General features: G+C 54.9%; 2 protein-coding genes and 1 non-coding gene across 3 annotated transcripts; all 3 read right to left on the bottom strand.

The window, feature by feature from the left end:
- Positions 1-488: 488 nt before the first annotated feature.
- Positions 489-561, bottom strand: TRNAR-CCG (transfer RNA arginine (anticodon CCG)). Its single transcript has one exon. It is a non-coding gene; the product is annotated as a tRNA-Arg (tRNA).
- A 506-nt stretch (positions 562-1,067) lies between these two features.
- On the bottom strand, positions 1,068-6,238 carry LOC103304743 (caspase-14). The gene is made up of 11 exons (XM_008161559.3): positions 6,164-6,238; positions 5,939-6,079; positions 5,657-5,852; positions 5,459-5,547; positions 4,583-4,693; positions 4,280-4,447; positions 3,519-3,741; positions 2,862-2,978; positions 2,389-2,463; positions 1,767-1,870; positions 1,068-1,217 (listed from the first exon to the last, which is right to left on the bottom strand). The coding sequence occupies exons 1-11, from the start codon at positions 6,236-6,238 to the stop codon at positions 1,104-1,106; spliced, it is 1,413 nt and encodes a 470-aa protein (XP_008159781.2). The 3' UTR covers positions 1,068-1,103.
- A 1,390-nt stretch (positions 6,239-7,628) lies between these two features.
- On the bottom strand, positions 7,629-13,982 carry ZNF213 (zinc finger protein 213). The gene is made up of 6 exons (XM_028138936.2): positions 13,921-13,982; positions 12,093-12,599; positions 11,288-11,411; positions 11,038-11,111; positions 10,514-10,637; positions 7,629-9,146 (listed from the first exon to the last, which is right to left on the bottom strand). Exons 2-6 carry the CDS (start codon positions 12,489-12,491, stop codon positions 8,488-8,490), a joined length of 1,380 nt encoding a protein of 459 aa, XP_027994737.2. The 5' UTR covers positions 12,492-12,599; positions 13,921-13,982; the 3' UTR covers positions 7,629-8,487.
- Positions 13,983-16,722: the final 2,740 nt, after the last annotated feature.

Genomic DNA, 16,722 nt, shown 5'->3' with positions numbered 1-16,722 from the left:
TGTGTATACATTTTTGGGGACACTGTATACATTCACATAGTAATTTAAGGGTACGCTCAGTGTAAGAAATTGAAGTAATCTATTACATTTTTAATAAATTTTTTATTGTGGTAAATATATATGTAATATATACATATATATAGTTAAATTTGCCATTTTAACCATTTTTAAATGTACAATTCAGTGGTATCAGTTACAGTCACATATTGTGCAGCCATTACCATTTCCAAACCTTTTTCAATCACAATAATCTCTTACATTTTCAAATGCATCCTGGGGCAACTCCTCTTCGATACCTCCCTCAACAGTCCGAAACCTCCTCTGGGACAGTTTTCTTCGTCTGAACTACATTTCATGTAACCAGTTCCCGGTAGGATCCCGGGTCCCGCCAGCATTGGTCCCCGGAGTGCCATCCGAGCCGCCACCGGTAACTCCGGGCTCTTGGAGGGGGAAAATATTAAGCGAGGGGGAAAAACCAACCTCAGCAGCGACCACGAAGGGACTTGAACCCTCAATCTTCTGATCCGGAATCAGACGCCTTATCCATTAGGCCACGCGGCCCTGTGAAAAAAACGCTGTGCGGCTTTTTCCATAAAGCTTGTCTAGGCGCCTGCGTGGTGTGCATCGGTGTTCGCGCTCGGAATGAATAGGAGCTCTGCCCCCCACCCCACCCCCACCCCCACCCCCTCGGGCTCCGTGTGGGCGGGGCTCCGGTCTGGGCTACAATGGCAATGGAGCACCGACTGAAGACGTGGTCCTGCGGTTGCGAATTCCAGACCCAATCAGGCCTCCAGGCCCCTCCCGCTGGGAGAGGCCCCCTCGGATCGCTTTCCCTGCAGGCTCCCAGCTGGCGTTGGGTCCGGAGCTGCCCACTGCTCCCCCCACCACTGTGCTTTCCCCATCACAGCACCGCTGACCGGCAATGCTTTGTTCCAGGCCTGTGGCCCAATCTGGACTCTGACAGTCCTGAAGGCAGAGGCCAAGTCTGCAGCTGAGCCCAGCACCTGCTGTGACGCCCCTCGTATGGATGAGGTAACTGACGAGTGGATGGAGTCGGAGGCACTGGGTGTGGCCACTCTGTCAGCACAACTGGGTGGCTGCAGTCAGGCCTGCAGGCAGAGCCGGCGCCTCAGGGAGCTGCGGATCTCCAGGCAGGCCTTGCGGCGCTCACTGCAGTCGGGACCCCGCACATCCAGCTCACACACCTGCCGATTGACCTGCGGGGACCACACTCAGCCTGTGCCCAGGTCCCCTCGTGCCCAGCCTGGCACCCAGTGTATTGTAAGGCCTAAAGTTTCCAGTTCTGCCCTGATATCTTTGGACCTCATAGGGCTCCAAAGGACCAGCCAGGAGTCCCCCTGCTCTTGTCAGATGTGTCCCCACCCAGCAGGAAAGGCTCCCCACCCAGCTAGTTCCCCCACCAGCCGGACCAGCTGCACTCCACCCCAGCCTCAACCTGAGGAGCTTCAGTGCCCTGCCAACCTGCAAAACTACTCAAACAAGCCGATCCCTTCCTCCTGCTGGTTCACTCTGTTCCTGAGTGCAACTCCGAGTGGCCCTGCCTGGTGTACGGTGCACGCCCCCCAGGCTGTGAGTATATGACTAATAACCGCTGTGGGTGTCATGTGTTCAGCCATCCCACACTATTGAGGTTGGGGGTTCCCTCCCTCGCCAACGGGGTGCATAGGAGGTGATCAGGACACCAGGGCTAAGAAGGATGAATCTGGCCTCTCTCCCCTAATGCCAACCCCCATTCCCCAACACACCTCAGTCAGCAGCTCCAGGAGGTCTCCCTCGGGGGTAGCTCTGAGGACCTCCACCAGTGTCTGGATAAAGTCGGAACCCTTCTCATCCCGATAGGCTACACAGCCTAGGCCAGAGGACCGGGGCCAGCGCGTCAGACTCAGGCTGACCAGCCGCCTTCCAACCCCCAGGGGCCTACTGATGGTGGAAGTGGGGCAAGTAGACAAGACCCTGGGAGTCAGGCAAGCAAATGGGGCAGGGAGCGGGAGCTTCTTGTTTCTGAGACAAGTCGCTCTCGATATTTGCCGAATGAACATACGATGACTTCAACATTAAACAAACATTCACTGTGAACATCCTATTGCTAGGCACTGGGAAGGGCCCTGAGCAGGCAGAACTGCCCTGCCCTCATGAAACTTACAGTGCGAAGGGAATGGTGCAGGTACAGTGCTTGGCACAGTCACCCGCAATGCATGCTCACCAGCATTACTATTATGATAAATAATAAACACGAAAGGAAAATGACCTAATCGGAATCAGATGGATGCCACACACCTCAAGCTCCAGCTGCCACTACAGCCACACCAGACCTCCAGCCAGGCTGGGTCCTGTGTAACGAGGCTTCTTGATGGCCCTTCCCCTTACCCTCGGCTGCTGCATAGACCCTTAGGATGTCTGCTTGGTCACAGCTCCCTGGCGTGAAGCCCCCGGAGGAGCTGCCTGCAAGAGGGATCGACTCTATTTACTCAGCATCCCGGGACTCCACATCCCTGGGGTCTCCCTGAGTCTGGCTCAAGGGCAGCACACGGCAGCGGAACGAGTGCAGAGCAGGAAAGATAGAGTTCAAACCTCAGCCCTGCCACTTACCAGCTGTGTGACCTCAAAAAAGCTATTTCACCTTCTTAACTCCAGGGTTGTTTCGAGGCTCAAGTAGGGGAGAAGCCCTTGTGGTTTCAGGTGGTTTTTCTTCCCATCCTCTTGGCAAAGAGAGGACAGAGGCGGCAGCAGGACCCCAGCTCAGAGCCCCTGAGCCACACACACACACACACACACACACACACACACACACACACACCAGCCCTGCCCAAGGCCAGGCTCCAGAAGGAAGACAGACCCACCTTGGGCATCTGCATAGATCTGAAGGACATCAGCGTGGGAGGGGGTGGCTGGTGGGGCCCGCAGCCAGCGCCAGAACCAGGGGAGAGCTGTGGGCCCCATGCCCGCATCCCTGTGTCCTAGGGAAGGAGAGGACAGGCAGGTCCTTTCATTCAGCAGATCCCGGAGGTGCCTCCAGGGGTCCAACCCCCAGCCCCCAGAACTCCAGAGCAGGTCTGCCAGGCTGGAAACATTCAGAGCACTGAATGAAAAGTGCTGAGGGTAGCCGAAACCGGTTTGGCTCAGTGGATAGAGCGTCGGCCTGCGGACTGAAGGGTCCCGGGTTCGATTCCGGTCAAGGGCATGTACCTTGGTTGCGGGCACATCGCCAGTAGGGGGTGTGCAGGAGGCAGCTGATCGGATGTTTCTCTATCATCGATGTTTCTAACTGTCTATCCCTCTCTCTTCCTCTCTGTAAAATATCAATAAAATAAATTTAAAAAAAAAAGTGCTGAGGGTAAAGTGCTCAAGTTCATGGACTTGACCTCTAGGAGACACTGGGAGAGGGGGCAGGAAAAGGGCTAGTGCTCAGGCTTCCTGGAGGAGGTGGGCTGGGTGCGGAAATCTAGGACAGGAGTCAGGCTGGAGGCTGACCCCGGGAGGGCCCCAGACCCACTCACCACCACGGCAAGCCTGAAGCAGGAAGATCTTGGGACAGCCCCGCAGGGCCCTGCAGCGGCTCAGCTCCTGCACCAGGGCCTCTGGCTGCACTTCTTGCCCATCAGCCCCCAGCAACTGCCCCTGAGGTCCCCCATGAGCCATCAGGGCCACAAGGGCACAGCTCACGGGGCTCCTGCGGGTGTCCAGCCGCTCCTGGAACTGGGCCAGCTCCTCCTGGAAAGCCTGGAGTGCAAGGAGATTGAGCCCTGGGTCAGGGCCACTGCCTTCCCAGTACCTGGAAGCCTTCGGGTAGACTTCTCCAGCCCCACCAACCCCACCCCCACCTCCTGCCAGCTTCAGGGTCAGGAAGGAAGTCCTTCCGACCCCTGCTGCAAAGCCTGGCATGGAGGTGACAGACATGTGGTTGGCTCTGTAGGTGCTTCTCTGGTGCCAAAAAGTTAAGAGGTATGAGGGGAGGGCAGTGAGCTGATGAGTTTTGGGAAGGAACCTGAGACCCTTCCAGGGAAAACCTGAGGGTCCAACTGGGGCCTTGATCAGGAGAGCAGAGAAACAGCCAGCCTGAGAAGCCACAGGAGCCCTGAAGACCCGCCTTCCAGAGGCAGGGATTCCCAATGCACGCAGCAGGGAGGATGGGGGCTAGACTTGGGGCTGCCCTTCCTGCCCACCATGGGTGAGAGGCCCAGGAGAGAGTCCCCAGGGCCCGGGGGTGGGAGTACGCCTTTCTTTAGAGCAGCGCCAGAAGTTCTGGGCTTCCTCTCACCTGGGCTGTAGGGTCTGTCCTCAGGGTGGTCTCAAAGCCCAGGGTCTGGCACAGGCCCCCCAGTGCCTCCACATCACGCTGGGCCCCAGGCCGGTCCCGGATCACGGCTAGGAAGAGGGCAGCCCTGTCTCCAGACAGGTCATACTGAGCACTGGGGCTGGGTTCTGGCTATAAACAAGGTAAGGTACATTGAACGTACTCACCAGACTTCCAACTCCTGTGTCCCCCACCTCGGGTCTCCCTGAGCCTCTGTCCCACTGGCCACTGCTGCCACATGGTTGGACACTCCTCCTGCCCCCTTACCTCAGGCCCCCAGGGCTCCACGTCCCCCAGGCACAGCGCCCCCCGCAAGGAGCTCTGAAGGACTGGGCAGTAGGTGGCCCCCGAGGACTCTCCAGCTGTCCTGCCGAAGACCTGGGGGGATGGAGCCACAGGGTCCTCAGGGGGCTGCTCCATGGGAGCATGGTGAGAAGAGAACCTGGTTCCAAGGAATGACTGGACCAGACACATAGCTACTATAGTCTCTTTGGGTTCCTCTGCCAGTTAGAGGGAGGAGGAGACGAATGAAAGAGGGGGAGGCTACAAGGAGTGTTCTATTTCAGGCTCAAGGTCATACGCTTCCCTGGACATGGATTATACAGTGGCCATACCATTAACCACTGCCTTTCAAGGAAAGGCACCAGGCTGGAGCAGAGCTGGGGTTCACCCCTCATTTGCAGGGTCACCCAGGGCCACCCAACCATCCAGTGAGATCTTTGGGTGTTGGAACTAGAACTGAATCATTCCCAACCCTCCAGGGACCTACAGTCTGATGGAATAGTGTGAACCGGGGTGGGCAGAAGTATAAGCGTTGACTCAGGGAGTGTGAGAGAGGATATCACGGGCAGCCTGGGCTGTATGAGGCTTACCAGGACAACAGGCAGGGCATGGCAAGCGGAGGGAGCAGCTGGAGCAAAGGGGTGGAGATGGGAAGATGTTGGAGTGTCGGAGTGGGTGTGAGGCAGGGCATGGGTGGGGGGTGAAAGGCGGGGCCATGTCTACCATGTGTGTAGACAATGAATTGTAGAATAGTATTGTACAACGAATGGGTGGGAAGCATGTGACTGAATCTGTGTAACAGGCTCAGGGGAGGCGACTGGCACAGCCCCCTCCCGGGCACTCCCCATCTGGGGCCCCCACCTCTGTCAGCAGCTGCAGCAGGGACCAGTGAGGACAGCGGCCACAGAGTTCACTCAAGCCAGTGAGGAAGGTCCCGGGCTTGGGGGAAGCTGGGTAGAAAAGTACAACGTTGGCCTGAAGGGAAGGTCTTGGCCTCCTGTCCACCCCCACCCTCGGTCTGCTCTGCCCCACAGTAGGGGTCCCTGCCCAGCCACTCACCCCCAGGAGCACTTGAGAGCAGCAGGAAGACTTTGGGGCAGCCCCGCAGGGCCTCACAGCCACTCAGCTCCCGAACCAACTTCTGTGGCTGCCTCAGCTGCCCATTGGGGGCCACCAAGGCCACTAGGACACAGCCCATAGGGGCCCTGTGGGCATCCAGCTGCTCCCGGAACCCAGTCAGCTCCTCAAGGAAGTCCTAGAGCAAGAGTAAGAGGGAGGCCTGGGTCTGGGGAGGCCCCAAGTGGGGTTAAGGGTGGAGGCAGTAGGCAGGGTAGGGCTCACCTGGACCGAGGCCTCCCTCCTCTGGCGGCTCTCAAAGCCCAGGGTCTGGAACACACTCTCCAGGAGAGCCACTGTAGAGACCGATACCTCAGGGCTGCTGAGTGTCAAGGCCACCCTTGGCCCCTGCACGCTGTACTTCCCCTGGGAAGGTAAGGCCAGCGTTGGGCAGGGTGGGGCTCAGCTGGGAGCCAGGAGTGAGTAGGGCCAGGCAGTGCCTCCCACTACCTTTCTTCCCAGGCTGTCTTGAGCATCTGCTATCTGAGCGGCCACCCGCAGTGTCCCGGACACCAGGAAGGCCATGGATGCCAGGTGGGTACTTCCTCTGAGCCCAGAGCTCACCTCCTGGCCCCAGCACCAATGCCTTGGGTCTCAGTACTTGCCCTCTCCCTGGTCTCTGACCTATCAGCTGTTTATGAGCTGAGCCGGACTCTGTCCCCTCCCTTGGAACCTTGGATCTTGGGTCCCACTCCTTGCTCTGTTCCTCGGGTGTCGCAGGCTACTTCCTGGCTGGCACTGACATGCCCCTGCCTAAGCCAGGAGCCTGTGCCCAATCCTATTCTTAGCTCCTGGGCCACCTCTTATCTGATTTTGTTACACCCGAGTGTCTCCCTTCTGAGCCAACCATCAGCATCAGAAACGTGTGTGCACTCCTGCCACCTCTCACCCTACTCACTCATGCGAGATGCCCACACACATGCACACAGCAGCCTCAAGCATTAAAGTAGAGAGAGTGAGGGGCACTGTCTCAGAGGTAGAACCTCCCAACTGGAGTCAGCTGTCCATGGTGAGACCCCAGTTGCTTCATCTGGGAAGTGGGGTCTGTCCCAGGTCAGTGGTTGAGCACTGATCTATGAACCAGGAGGTCACGGTTCGATTCTCAGACAGGGCACATGCCCGGGTTGTGGGCTTGATCCCCAGTGTGGGGTGTGCAGGAGACAGCCGATCAATGATTCTCTCTCATCAATGATGTTTCTCTCTCTCTCTCGCTTCCTCTCTGAAGTCAGTAAAATATACTGACTGGCTGAGGAAAGGCCCAGGGGGCAGAGAGGCTGGCACACAGATCAAGGAACGGAACGGAACATCTTGTCTCAGCCAGCCCCACCTCTCCTCAAGTGAGCCTGCTGAGGCCCCTGGTGAACTGGGAAGGGCGCAGCAGGGATGGAAGGAGCTGACATGGGCCCAGCGGCTACAGGCAGGCCCCAACCTGGGGTCTGGGCATGCGAATGGTCAGATGTCAAGGGCTATGTGGTGGATGAACGCAAGGCCCACTTTGACTCAGCAGCCCTCTCCCTAATGGATTTGAACACAGGAACCAGCAGGAGCACACCACCACCCTGACCAGTAGCCCTGTCTCCCAGCCCGTTTCCTCACTTCTCCAAGGGGGAGAAAGGGAATGGCCTGGCAAAGACCCCGAAGTCCTGTTCGGCTGCGACAGGGAAGGGTACTACTGGCGGTCTCATCCTGAGCTGGCCCCAGACCAGGACAGACACTGACCAACACAGGGGGATCAGAGTCTCAAGGCTTATAGTTGCCCTTTGGGGCCCAGCTCACCTGGAAGCCAATGTGGCTCTACCTGGTAACCGCCCGGCACCACGTGCGAATAGGACTACCAGGTCAGGAGACCAAGGGATACAAATTCTAGGCTCCTCTACCCAGCAGCCACCTAAAGAACAGACAGCCTGGAGGAGGTTTCCACGTTTATTCAAACCCTCTTGCTGCCCTTTGGAGGCAGGCTGGGCCGAGCTCCTTTGGAGAGCCTGTGGTGTGTCCCTGTGAATGCCAATCTGCAGACGATGCAGACAACATGGAATGCAGTGCCTAAGGACTCAGTGACAAAGTGCTGACAGAGTGCTAGTGTTAAGTACTATAAACCCCACGTCTCTGGAGGGGAGTGTGGGAGCAGTGGGCTTCCACTGGCCCTGATCTTGGTCTGCACAGACCTCCAGTCCCTGGAGCTACCACGAGCCTCAACAGAGGATGGCTCTCAAGGGGGAAGTTGGTACAGATCAGTAGCATGTTGCCAGGACAGGGCAGAGTGGTCAGGGCAGAAGAGGGAGGGGGTGGGGGCCAGAAAGCCCTTTTGGCCCCACGGAGGGCCCAGATCTTCACAAGTGTGGGCTGACTAGTGGTCAATGCCTGTCCTCCACCCCTATGGGAAGGCACAGGTTGGCAGGGCAGAGGGCCTGGCCCATGGACCCAGCCAAGGAGGCAGGGAACAAAGAGCCACAGGGCAAGCAAAGCAGAGGGGAGTTTCTTGGATGGGGGACCCCGGGTCCTGCCCCAATCCTCACACTTCCCTGCTGCCTCAGTCTTTCTCCCATGCTAAGGCCACCTGCCAGGAATGTGCTGGGGCTCCAGGAAGCCAGAAGGCAAGAGAAACCCCCAGAATGGCTGCGAGGTCATAGGGGATTTCCATTACTTGGTTGTGTTGACCAGGTCCTGGGGCAGAGCAGGGCAGGGCAAGGCAGTAGGGGTGGTGGCTGCAGAAGGTGGCAGCAGAGAGAGGTGGCCATCCTGCTGCTCCGTCTCCCAGAAGACCCCTCCAGCCCTCACCCCACGGGCTGGGCCATCTTGGCATGCAGGCTCTGGTGGGCGATGAGGTGGGCGCGCTGCTTGAAGCTCTTGTCGCACTCTCCGCAGCGGAAGGGCCGCTCGCCGGTGTGCACACGCCGGTGGTCCAGCAGGTAGGAGCGCAGCGAGAAGCTCTTGCCGCAGTCGCCGCAGCTGAAGGGCTTCTCACCCGTGTGGATGCGCTGGTGGTCCGCCAGGTTGGCGCTGCGGCTGAAGCTCTTGCCACACTCAGAGCAGGAAAAGGGCTTCTGGCCCGTGTGCACGCCCCGGTGGCGCACCAGGTCCGAGGAGCTGCGGAAACTCTTTTCGCACTCCTGGCACTTGTGGGGCTTCTCGCCTGTGTGCGTGCGCTGGTGGCGCGCCAGGTCTGAGCCCCAGCGGAAGCGCTTGCCGCACTGGCCGCAGCTGTGCGGCTTCTCAGCGGCCAGGTCCCGGGACTGGCGCCTGCAGGTGGGCGGCCGCCCCCGCCTCGCCCCCACTGCTGGCTCCAAGAGCGCCCCTGGCCGGGCCTCACTCTCCCAGGGTTCGGCCTCCTCAGGGCTCCAGGCCACAGTCACATCGCCGCCCGCCTGGCCTGGGAGCACCCTCACTGCCTCCTCCAGCGGGGATCGCCCCCTTTGGCTCTTGAGCCCCAAACCTGCAAGAGGAGGAGGTGGGCTCTTCAGTCCCATCTGGGCTGGGCTCAGAGCTGAGGCAAGGCAGAAACAGGGCTCGGTGGCAAGCGCCTTGGCTGCCAGGTCCAGAAACTCCCGGGCTGGCAGACCCCGGCCTGTTTCCTCCTCCATAAAATGGGGCATGGTACAAGGCCGGCAGAGAGGGCAAGGCAGAAGCAGTCAGAGGCCAGGAGTCCGCTGATCCTGCCCAGAGGCCTAATTATACACCTGACCCATCTATGCTTCCCTCCCATAATAGGATCCAACACCCCACTCTCCGAACCCTGGCAATTCAAACTCCAAAACTGGAGATGAAGGTAAAGTTTGTAAATGATCCAAACTCTCACTGATCGTTATCAGAAACAGGACTCACATGGGTTCAGCTACCATGGTTCCTCTCACTACACAAGCCCTTGTCTTCTTTTTTTATAAACTTAAAAAAAAATTTTTTTTATTGGTTTCAGAGAGAAAGGGAAAGAGAGGGAGAGAGGGAGGGAGGGAGAGAGGAAGGAAAGTAGAGAGGGAGAGAGGGGGAAGAGAGGGGGTAGGGGGGGAGAGAGAGAGAGAGAGAGAGAGAGAGAGGATGAGAGAATCATTGATCAGCTGCTTCCTGCACGCCCCTGACTGGGGATCGAGCCCAGATCTCCTGGTTCATGGGGGGACCCTCAACCACTGAGCCACACCCGCTGGGCCAAGCTCGTGTCTTCTAAACTCAAGAACAGAGTTGGATCCAGAGGGGTCCTAGCCCACCGCACCGAGTCGTGTAGATTATGTGAGATGACCCCCAATCAGAGCTCAGAAAGGTCCTGGCTTGGAGAGGTTCCAGGGAGTGTGGCCCCTACAGCACAGGGCCCAGGCCTGGGGCACAGCACGTGCTTTCACTGTCAGCGCCTCTTCCCAGGGCAGCCTGGAGGGCCCTGCGATCACCGTTTGGACTGAGTCCCGGCTCTGTCCCTTTGGAGTCCATTGACCTGAGTCTCAGGGCCCTTGTCTATAAAAAAAGGACAACACCTTTATGTCCTGGGCTGTGAGAACCGCATGAGAAAATGTCCATATGAGTGCTCAGCCAGTGCTAGCATGTTGCAAGCACCCACTATATATTAATAAATGTTCAAAGGCAAAGCAAAATGAACATTAACACACACACACAAAAAAATCAGCCAGGGCTCTTGAAGACAGGCTGGGAAAGCCCACTTCGGGAGTGAGGAGGAAGACTGAGGATCCCAGCAGGATGTGCAGGGGAGTGTGGCCTGCCTGGACCCTCTCTGCTGCTGGGACCCCCAAGGAGGCTACTGACTCCAGCTCAGAGGAACCAAGGACTCCGAGGGTTCTGGCTGCACCTACTGCTTACCCACAGCAACGTTCCGGGAGTTTTCCCGCTTTATGTCCCAGAAAAGATCCCGCTGAGCAGGGTCCAGGGACCCCCATTCTTCCCGGGAGAAATAGAAGGGAATGTCTCCAAATGTCACAGGTCCCTGAAATGAGGTGAGAAATCCCGCTCAGGGATGCCTTGCTCAGGACTCCCCTGGCCGCTGAGAGGAAGAGGGTTGGGATGGGGAACAGGATGGGCCCAAGCAGGAGCAGGCTGAATGGAAGAGGCTTTGAGAAGGCAAGGACTATTTAGAGCAGGGGTCCTCAAACTTTTTAAACAGGGGGCCAGTTCACTGTCCCTCAGACCGTTGGAGGGCCAGACTATAGTTTAAAAAAAGCTATGAACAAATTCCTATGCACACTGCACATATCTTATTTTGAAGTAAAAAAACAAAACGGCAAAAACACCCGCATGTGGCCCTCGGGCCGTAGTTTGAGGACACCTGATTTAGAGAGTCATCAGTACCAATGGCCTCAGAGGGGACAAAGGGACTGGTTACTTACATGGATCTCAGAGGCAAAGTAGGCATTCGTTTTCTGTTTGGTACTCCCCTCTTTAAGAAGAGCAGGAAGCTGGGCTGAAAGAAAAAGAACAAAGCTTCAGAGAGGCCAACTCAAGCTAGATATGAAACCCCATACACTCTACTGCGTGCGCGTGTGCGCGCGCACACACACACACACACACCCCTAAGCTTCACAGAACAAGTACCCTTCCTGGTACCTTTAGGGCAAAGCCGGGAAGGAGCTTACTCACCACCATGGCCGTGCTGCTCCCAGGGCACAGGTGGCTGCTTTTGTGCCCCCGCCTTAGGGGGAGGTCCCTTGGCCTGAGACCCCTGGACTGCAGCCTTGGGTTCCACCTCCTCTGAGGGCACATCCTGTGCAGGAACCACAACAAGTTCATCAGCACCGAGAGCAGACAGGGAAGACAGAGTTTAATCCCTGGGAAGGAGACAAGGGACATGTCCCTCATGAGGCTGGGGTTTGGGGAGACATCAATACAGGGCCCAGGAAGATCCAGAGGAGAATGTGATACCAAGCAGTGCCATGCGCCCAGGGACACTCACTGATCAAACCCAAGGCAAGAACCAGCCCCAAAGGAGAGAATCACAGAGCCATTTAGCAAGGAGGAGAGTGGGGGGGGGGAGGGGAACGGGACTCCCTGTGAAGGACAGAAACCCTTACCCCAGTTATTCAGCACCTCCCCAGATGCTTCCAGTGTCAAGGACCCAACACCTCACAAGACAGTAGGGTTCGCACGTACAGCTCTACCTTCTCATGCCCCCTCTGGTGCTCTCACTATGCACATCCCTGTAACCCCAGTGCCTGGCCTAGAGCAGACAATGAATAAACATTTGCAGAGCTCGTGTGGAGCTAAAACCTGCCTTTCTGGAACATGCCTGCTTTGGTTCGGCTCTACCTTCCAAGGCCACCAAAAAGGAACCAGATTCATTTGGACAGTGTCTTTCAGATGGGCAACACCCGTTATGACATCTCCTGTGGGTGTTCTCGCTGGCTCTGCGCCCCCACCACCCCTGGATGTGGGAAGGGCCCCTCACCTGCGGCCATACTTTCACTGGCTGCGTCTGCAGGTCCTCCACCAAGGCAACAGCTTCCTCGCCACTCTCAGGGCACCGCTCTCGCACCCAGCCCTGGACACCCCCGGGCAGCACGCTCAGGAACTGCTCCAGCACCAGCAGCTCCAGGATCTGCTCCTTGGTGCGCAGTTCAGGCCGCAGCCAGCGGCAGCAGAGCTCCCAGAGCTGGCTGAAGGCCTCATGGGGCCCGCCCGCATCCCTGTAGCAGAACTGCCGAAAGCGCTGGCGGCAGGCCTCAGCGTCCCTGCGGTCCTCTTGCTGGGCGGAATCCTGATCCCAGGAGGAATCTTCCACCTTCACAATTAGAAGCCCTTCTCCCTCCCCAGGGGCCTGGTCCTGAGGCTCCAGGGGGGCTGCCATTCTCCTGGCCTAAGGCTCAGGGTTGGTGGGCCTCAACCCAGGAGCCTGCCCGTCAGTCTCCCAGAGGGATTCCCTGTGGCAACTGGGCCAGCATCTGGACACAAGCTCCTAGGGAAAGAGCAAAATAGCAGGAGGGAAGAAGGTACATGAGCAAACACCAGTCTGGAGGGACATCCAGGGACTTTAGCTCCCATCCTTCCCTGGCCCTGAGGCCTTTCGTAGGCTCTCCTGTAATGCCTTGCTCATACGACACTCTCCCCCTTCCAATACAGGTCCATAGCCCCTTATCCTCAGCTCTGAAGTCCAAACTCCCAGGTTTATACCATCTGGCCTACTGATGATATGAGCATGTTTGCAATCTCCATTTATCCCACTTAATGTAAATGTTCATATATTTCACAGCAGAAATATTCACGTATTTGAGTCTGTAAGAATCCATCAAGCTGTTCTTAGAATGTGTATTTCTGTATGTGTACTATGGTTCAATAAAAAAATTTAACAGGTTTGATTGAGTGTTGCCCTAGATTCTGCTGGCAGGGGTTACTTGATATAGTATGTGTACTGTATTATCTTTCTGAAATTTAAAAACGTCTGAATTCCAAACATCGTCTGGTCCAGGGGTGTCAGCGATGGGCTCACAGACATCATCCTAAGCCATTTATCCACAGGTATGTATGAATGTATGACGTGTTATGCCTTACATTGCCATAAAAGTCTTGAAAGAGTGTATTTTAGAACTTTGGTTTTTTGTTTCAATAAAGTGACACCAACCATTGTAATAAAAGGGGGAAGGGGTTAACAATACAGAATACATAAAAGAGGAACTCTCCATTCGACAATGCAGCGCACCCTCCCATTAAGTCACATATAACCTCCCAGACCTTTCCCTAAAGTACTAATACATTTAAAAATGTAGTTCTAGAAACGGAAAGTGTTTGTGTGTGTGTGTGTGTTTTCACATAATGAGGTCTTTTGCACAAACTGTTTTGTAATACGCTTTTCCGCTTAACAATGCTTCTTCATTAGCCACTCTGGAAGATTTCGAGGTATGGATGTACTCCCGTTTCTGAACCAATACCCCAGTGAGGCATTCAGGTTGGTTCCAGTCCTTTTCTCTACGGCACACTGAGTACTTTATTCTGTCTTTTTAAAGATTTTATTTATTTATTAGAGAGGGAGGGAGAAAGAGAACCATGGATGTGTTGTTCCACTTATTTATGCATTCACTGGTTGCTTCTTGACTGTGACCCGACCCAGGATCAAACCCGCAACCATGTCGTGTGAGGAGGATGCCAACCAAACCGAGCAATCCGGCAGGGCAAGCGCTTTATTCTTGTACTTCACACAACACCCCTGAAAGGTACGCGCTCCATTCTCGTCCTCTAGTGACCGAGGAGGAGGCTCCGCTCGGAGAGGGCGAGGGACTCACCAGGGTCGCTGGGCAGGACGCGGCAGGCGGGAACGCGGACCGCCGGAGTCCCGTGCTCGATCCCCGGCAGCCTCGCCTGCGCGGAGCTGAGAGGCGGCGGGGCGGACAGTGGGTGCAGGCGCCCGGGCTCCCCCCAGCACTTCTCAGGGGTGCACGCCCCCTTCGGCTTCTGCCTGGGAGCGCGGGCCCCACCCGCGGGGAGACCCGAGCTCGACCTGGGAGCCCAGCGGCCCAGGTCGCGCGTCCCGCCCCGGGGCCACACCTCCCACAGCCGCCCCGGCGTTCCCAGCTCCGCTGGTTTCTGGCACCGGAAGTCCGCGCGGAGCTCGCCGGGAAACGGCACAGCGCACGCGCTGCTCTGAGTACTCGGAACTACATCCCCCAGAAGGCCGTTGCTCAGTGAGCCTGTTTGCCTTGACCGAGGGCCAATGAACGGAGAGAGTTACCTTGCGCTTCAGTACCCACGCCCGCGGGTTGTGGTCTGCGTCTGGACTCGGGTAGTTCTCTACGCTGATCCTTCAGACTTCTCAGCTCTCCTGGCTCTTGAGGAGCGTGGGGCTTCTGGGAAATGCAGTGAGGGGCGCGGAGCCTCCTGCGGCGATTCTCTGCCCCTGGGCGCCGGCTGGAGTGCCCAACAGGACTCGGCAGGCGGGGACTCTGACCTCAGGGAGCCCCGCGCTCTCCCCCCAGCAGCTTTGTCTCTGGAGCGGCGGGGATCCCCGCGGGGCCAGGGAGAAGCTAGAGCAGGTGGGCCGTATCCAGGAACCTTTGGGTTCTCCTTTCCGCAGATTTGGACCTGCTCCCACGCTCTCTACTTACTCCTCGACCTGGAGATCGGAGGCTCCAGATCTTTCTCTGAAATAGAAAAGGCTTTCTTGTTTTGATAATGTAAGCATTGCAGGCTTAGTGTGGAAAAGAAAACTAAGAAAATATGGAAAATTATAAAGGTATGGAGATCCACAGGGTTAGCTCTGTCACTTTGCTCAAATGTCACTCCCTCAAAATGGCTGTCCCTAACTGTGTGTAAACAGCACCTACACACACACTCCGCCCTGGCTCTGCCCAGCCTTATTTTTCCTCTTAACTTTTATTCAATACCGGACATATTTGTGTAATAACCGTCTCTTGACTACAAGCTCCATGAGTAAGGTGACCAGATTTTAACATTGGTAAAGCGGGACACCATTGAGGGGGGGGGGTGTCTTTTACACCATTGACTGGGGGGGCGGGGTGTCTTTTAAAAAAATATATATTTTATTGATTTTTTACAGAGAGGAAGAGAAAGGGATAGAGAGCTAGAAACATCGATCAGCTGCCTCTTGCACACCTCCCTACTGGGGATGTGCCCGCAACCAAGGTACATGCCCTTGACCAGAATCGAACCCGGGACCCTTACAGTCTGCAGGCCTATGCTCTATCCACTGAGCCAAACCGGTTTTAGCCTGGGGGTGGGGGGGGAGGTTCTTGATTAAAAATTTGGTCTATATTGTAATCGCTTTTGGTTTTTTTAATAAAAGGAAATTCACTTCTTAGATCATCGTTGAATTTGCATCCTCTTTTCTTACTCATTATGTTAAAAACCTAAACAAAATAATTTTAAATTATATTATAAATTATTATATACATATTTGTTAAAAACACAGTAAGTAGGTACATAATTACATGAACATATTTTATTGTTATTTAATAGATTAAATTAATTTGATTGTTATAAAGTAACTATTTTAAAAATTATTTTAATACTATATTTCTTTCTAAATAATAACAATACTAACTTGTATTATTTTTCCTCTGAATTTGCCGTAACGTAAGTCATAAGTGTCACTTTCAAGGCCGGCGCTAGACTTTTTGCCGCCACTATAAAATATAAATAATACGAGTACTGTCTGCTAAATTCAAGAAAATTTATGTATTTATGAAATAAATAATTACTTACCTAAATTATCTGAATAGCTGATTTGTAATGACATCACTTGTTTAACTAGCTTACTAGCACGCAGTACGATGTGTATTGTCTGAGAGACAGTTACAAAATGTTTCTGTCGTTGCCAATCCCAAAAAATGCCATTGTTCATTAAGTCCAAACAATGTGGTCGAATTCTAACAACTGATCAACAATGCGAACTTTGATAAGTAGTTCTCGATAATCAGTTCTCAACAATTATTTGTTATTATTAAAGTTTAACATTATAAAATTAACAAAAATAATATAAAACTCATATCCTGGCTAAATAGCCACATGGCCGCCGCAAACCGTATATTCCCTTCCCGTTCTCCCGCCGTTCCCTAGCTTGTCGTGCATTCTTTCCAAAAATCGGGACTTTTTTAAAACGCCGCGGGACGCGGGACAAATTGTTAAAAATCGGGACTGTCCCGCCAAAAGCAGGACGTCTGGTCACCTTATCCATGAGGTCACACGATTTTCATTGCCCTACTCCCAGCATCGAGAATTGTTTCTGACAGAATATTTGTTGAATAACTAAAAGTTTAAAATATTCCTAATTGAGCCATTCAGAAATAAGTACTGTTAATATTTTAGTCTGTTCTTACCGTTCTACATCTACACGAATGTTTCTAACATAAATCTGGAATCATTTGCTCAGGCCAGGTGGCTCAGTTGGTTGGAGCATGAGCCTGTGCACCAAAGAGTTTGTGGGCTGGTTTCCGGTCAGGGCACACACCTAGGTTTTGGGTTTGATCCCCAGTCCAGGCACATATGGGAGGAAACTAATGGATATTTCTCTCACATCAATGTTCTTGCTCTCTTTCCCTCTCTCTAAACAAACAAACAAACAAACAAAC

The sequence above is a fragment of the Eptesicus fuscus genome, chromosome 4 (genome assembly GCF_027574615.1).
Source record: "Eptesicus fuscus isolate TK198812 chromosome 4, DD_ASM_mEF_20220401, whole genome shotgun sequence".
Classification (NCBI taxonomy): domain Eukaryota; kingdom Metazoa; phylum Chordata; class Mammalia; order Chiroptera; family Vespertilionidae; genus Eptesicus; species Eptesicus fuscus.
This window is presented reverse-complemented; position numbering and strand designations above follow the sequence as displayed.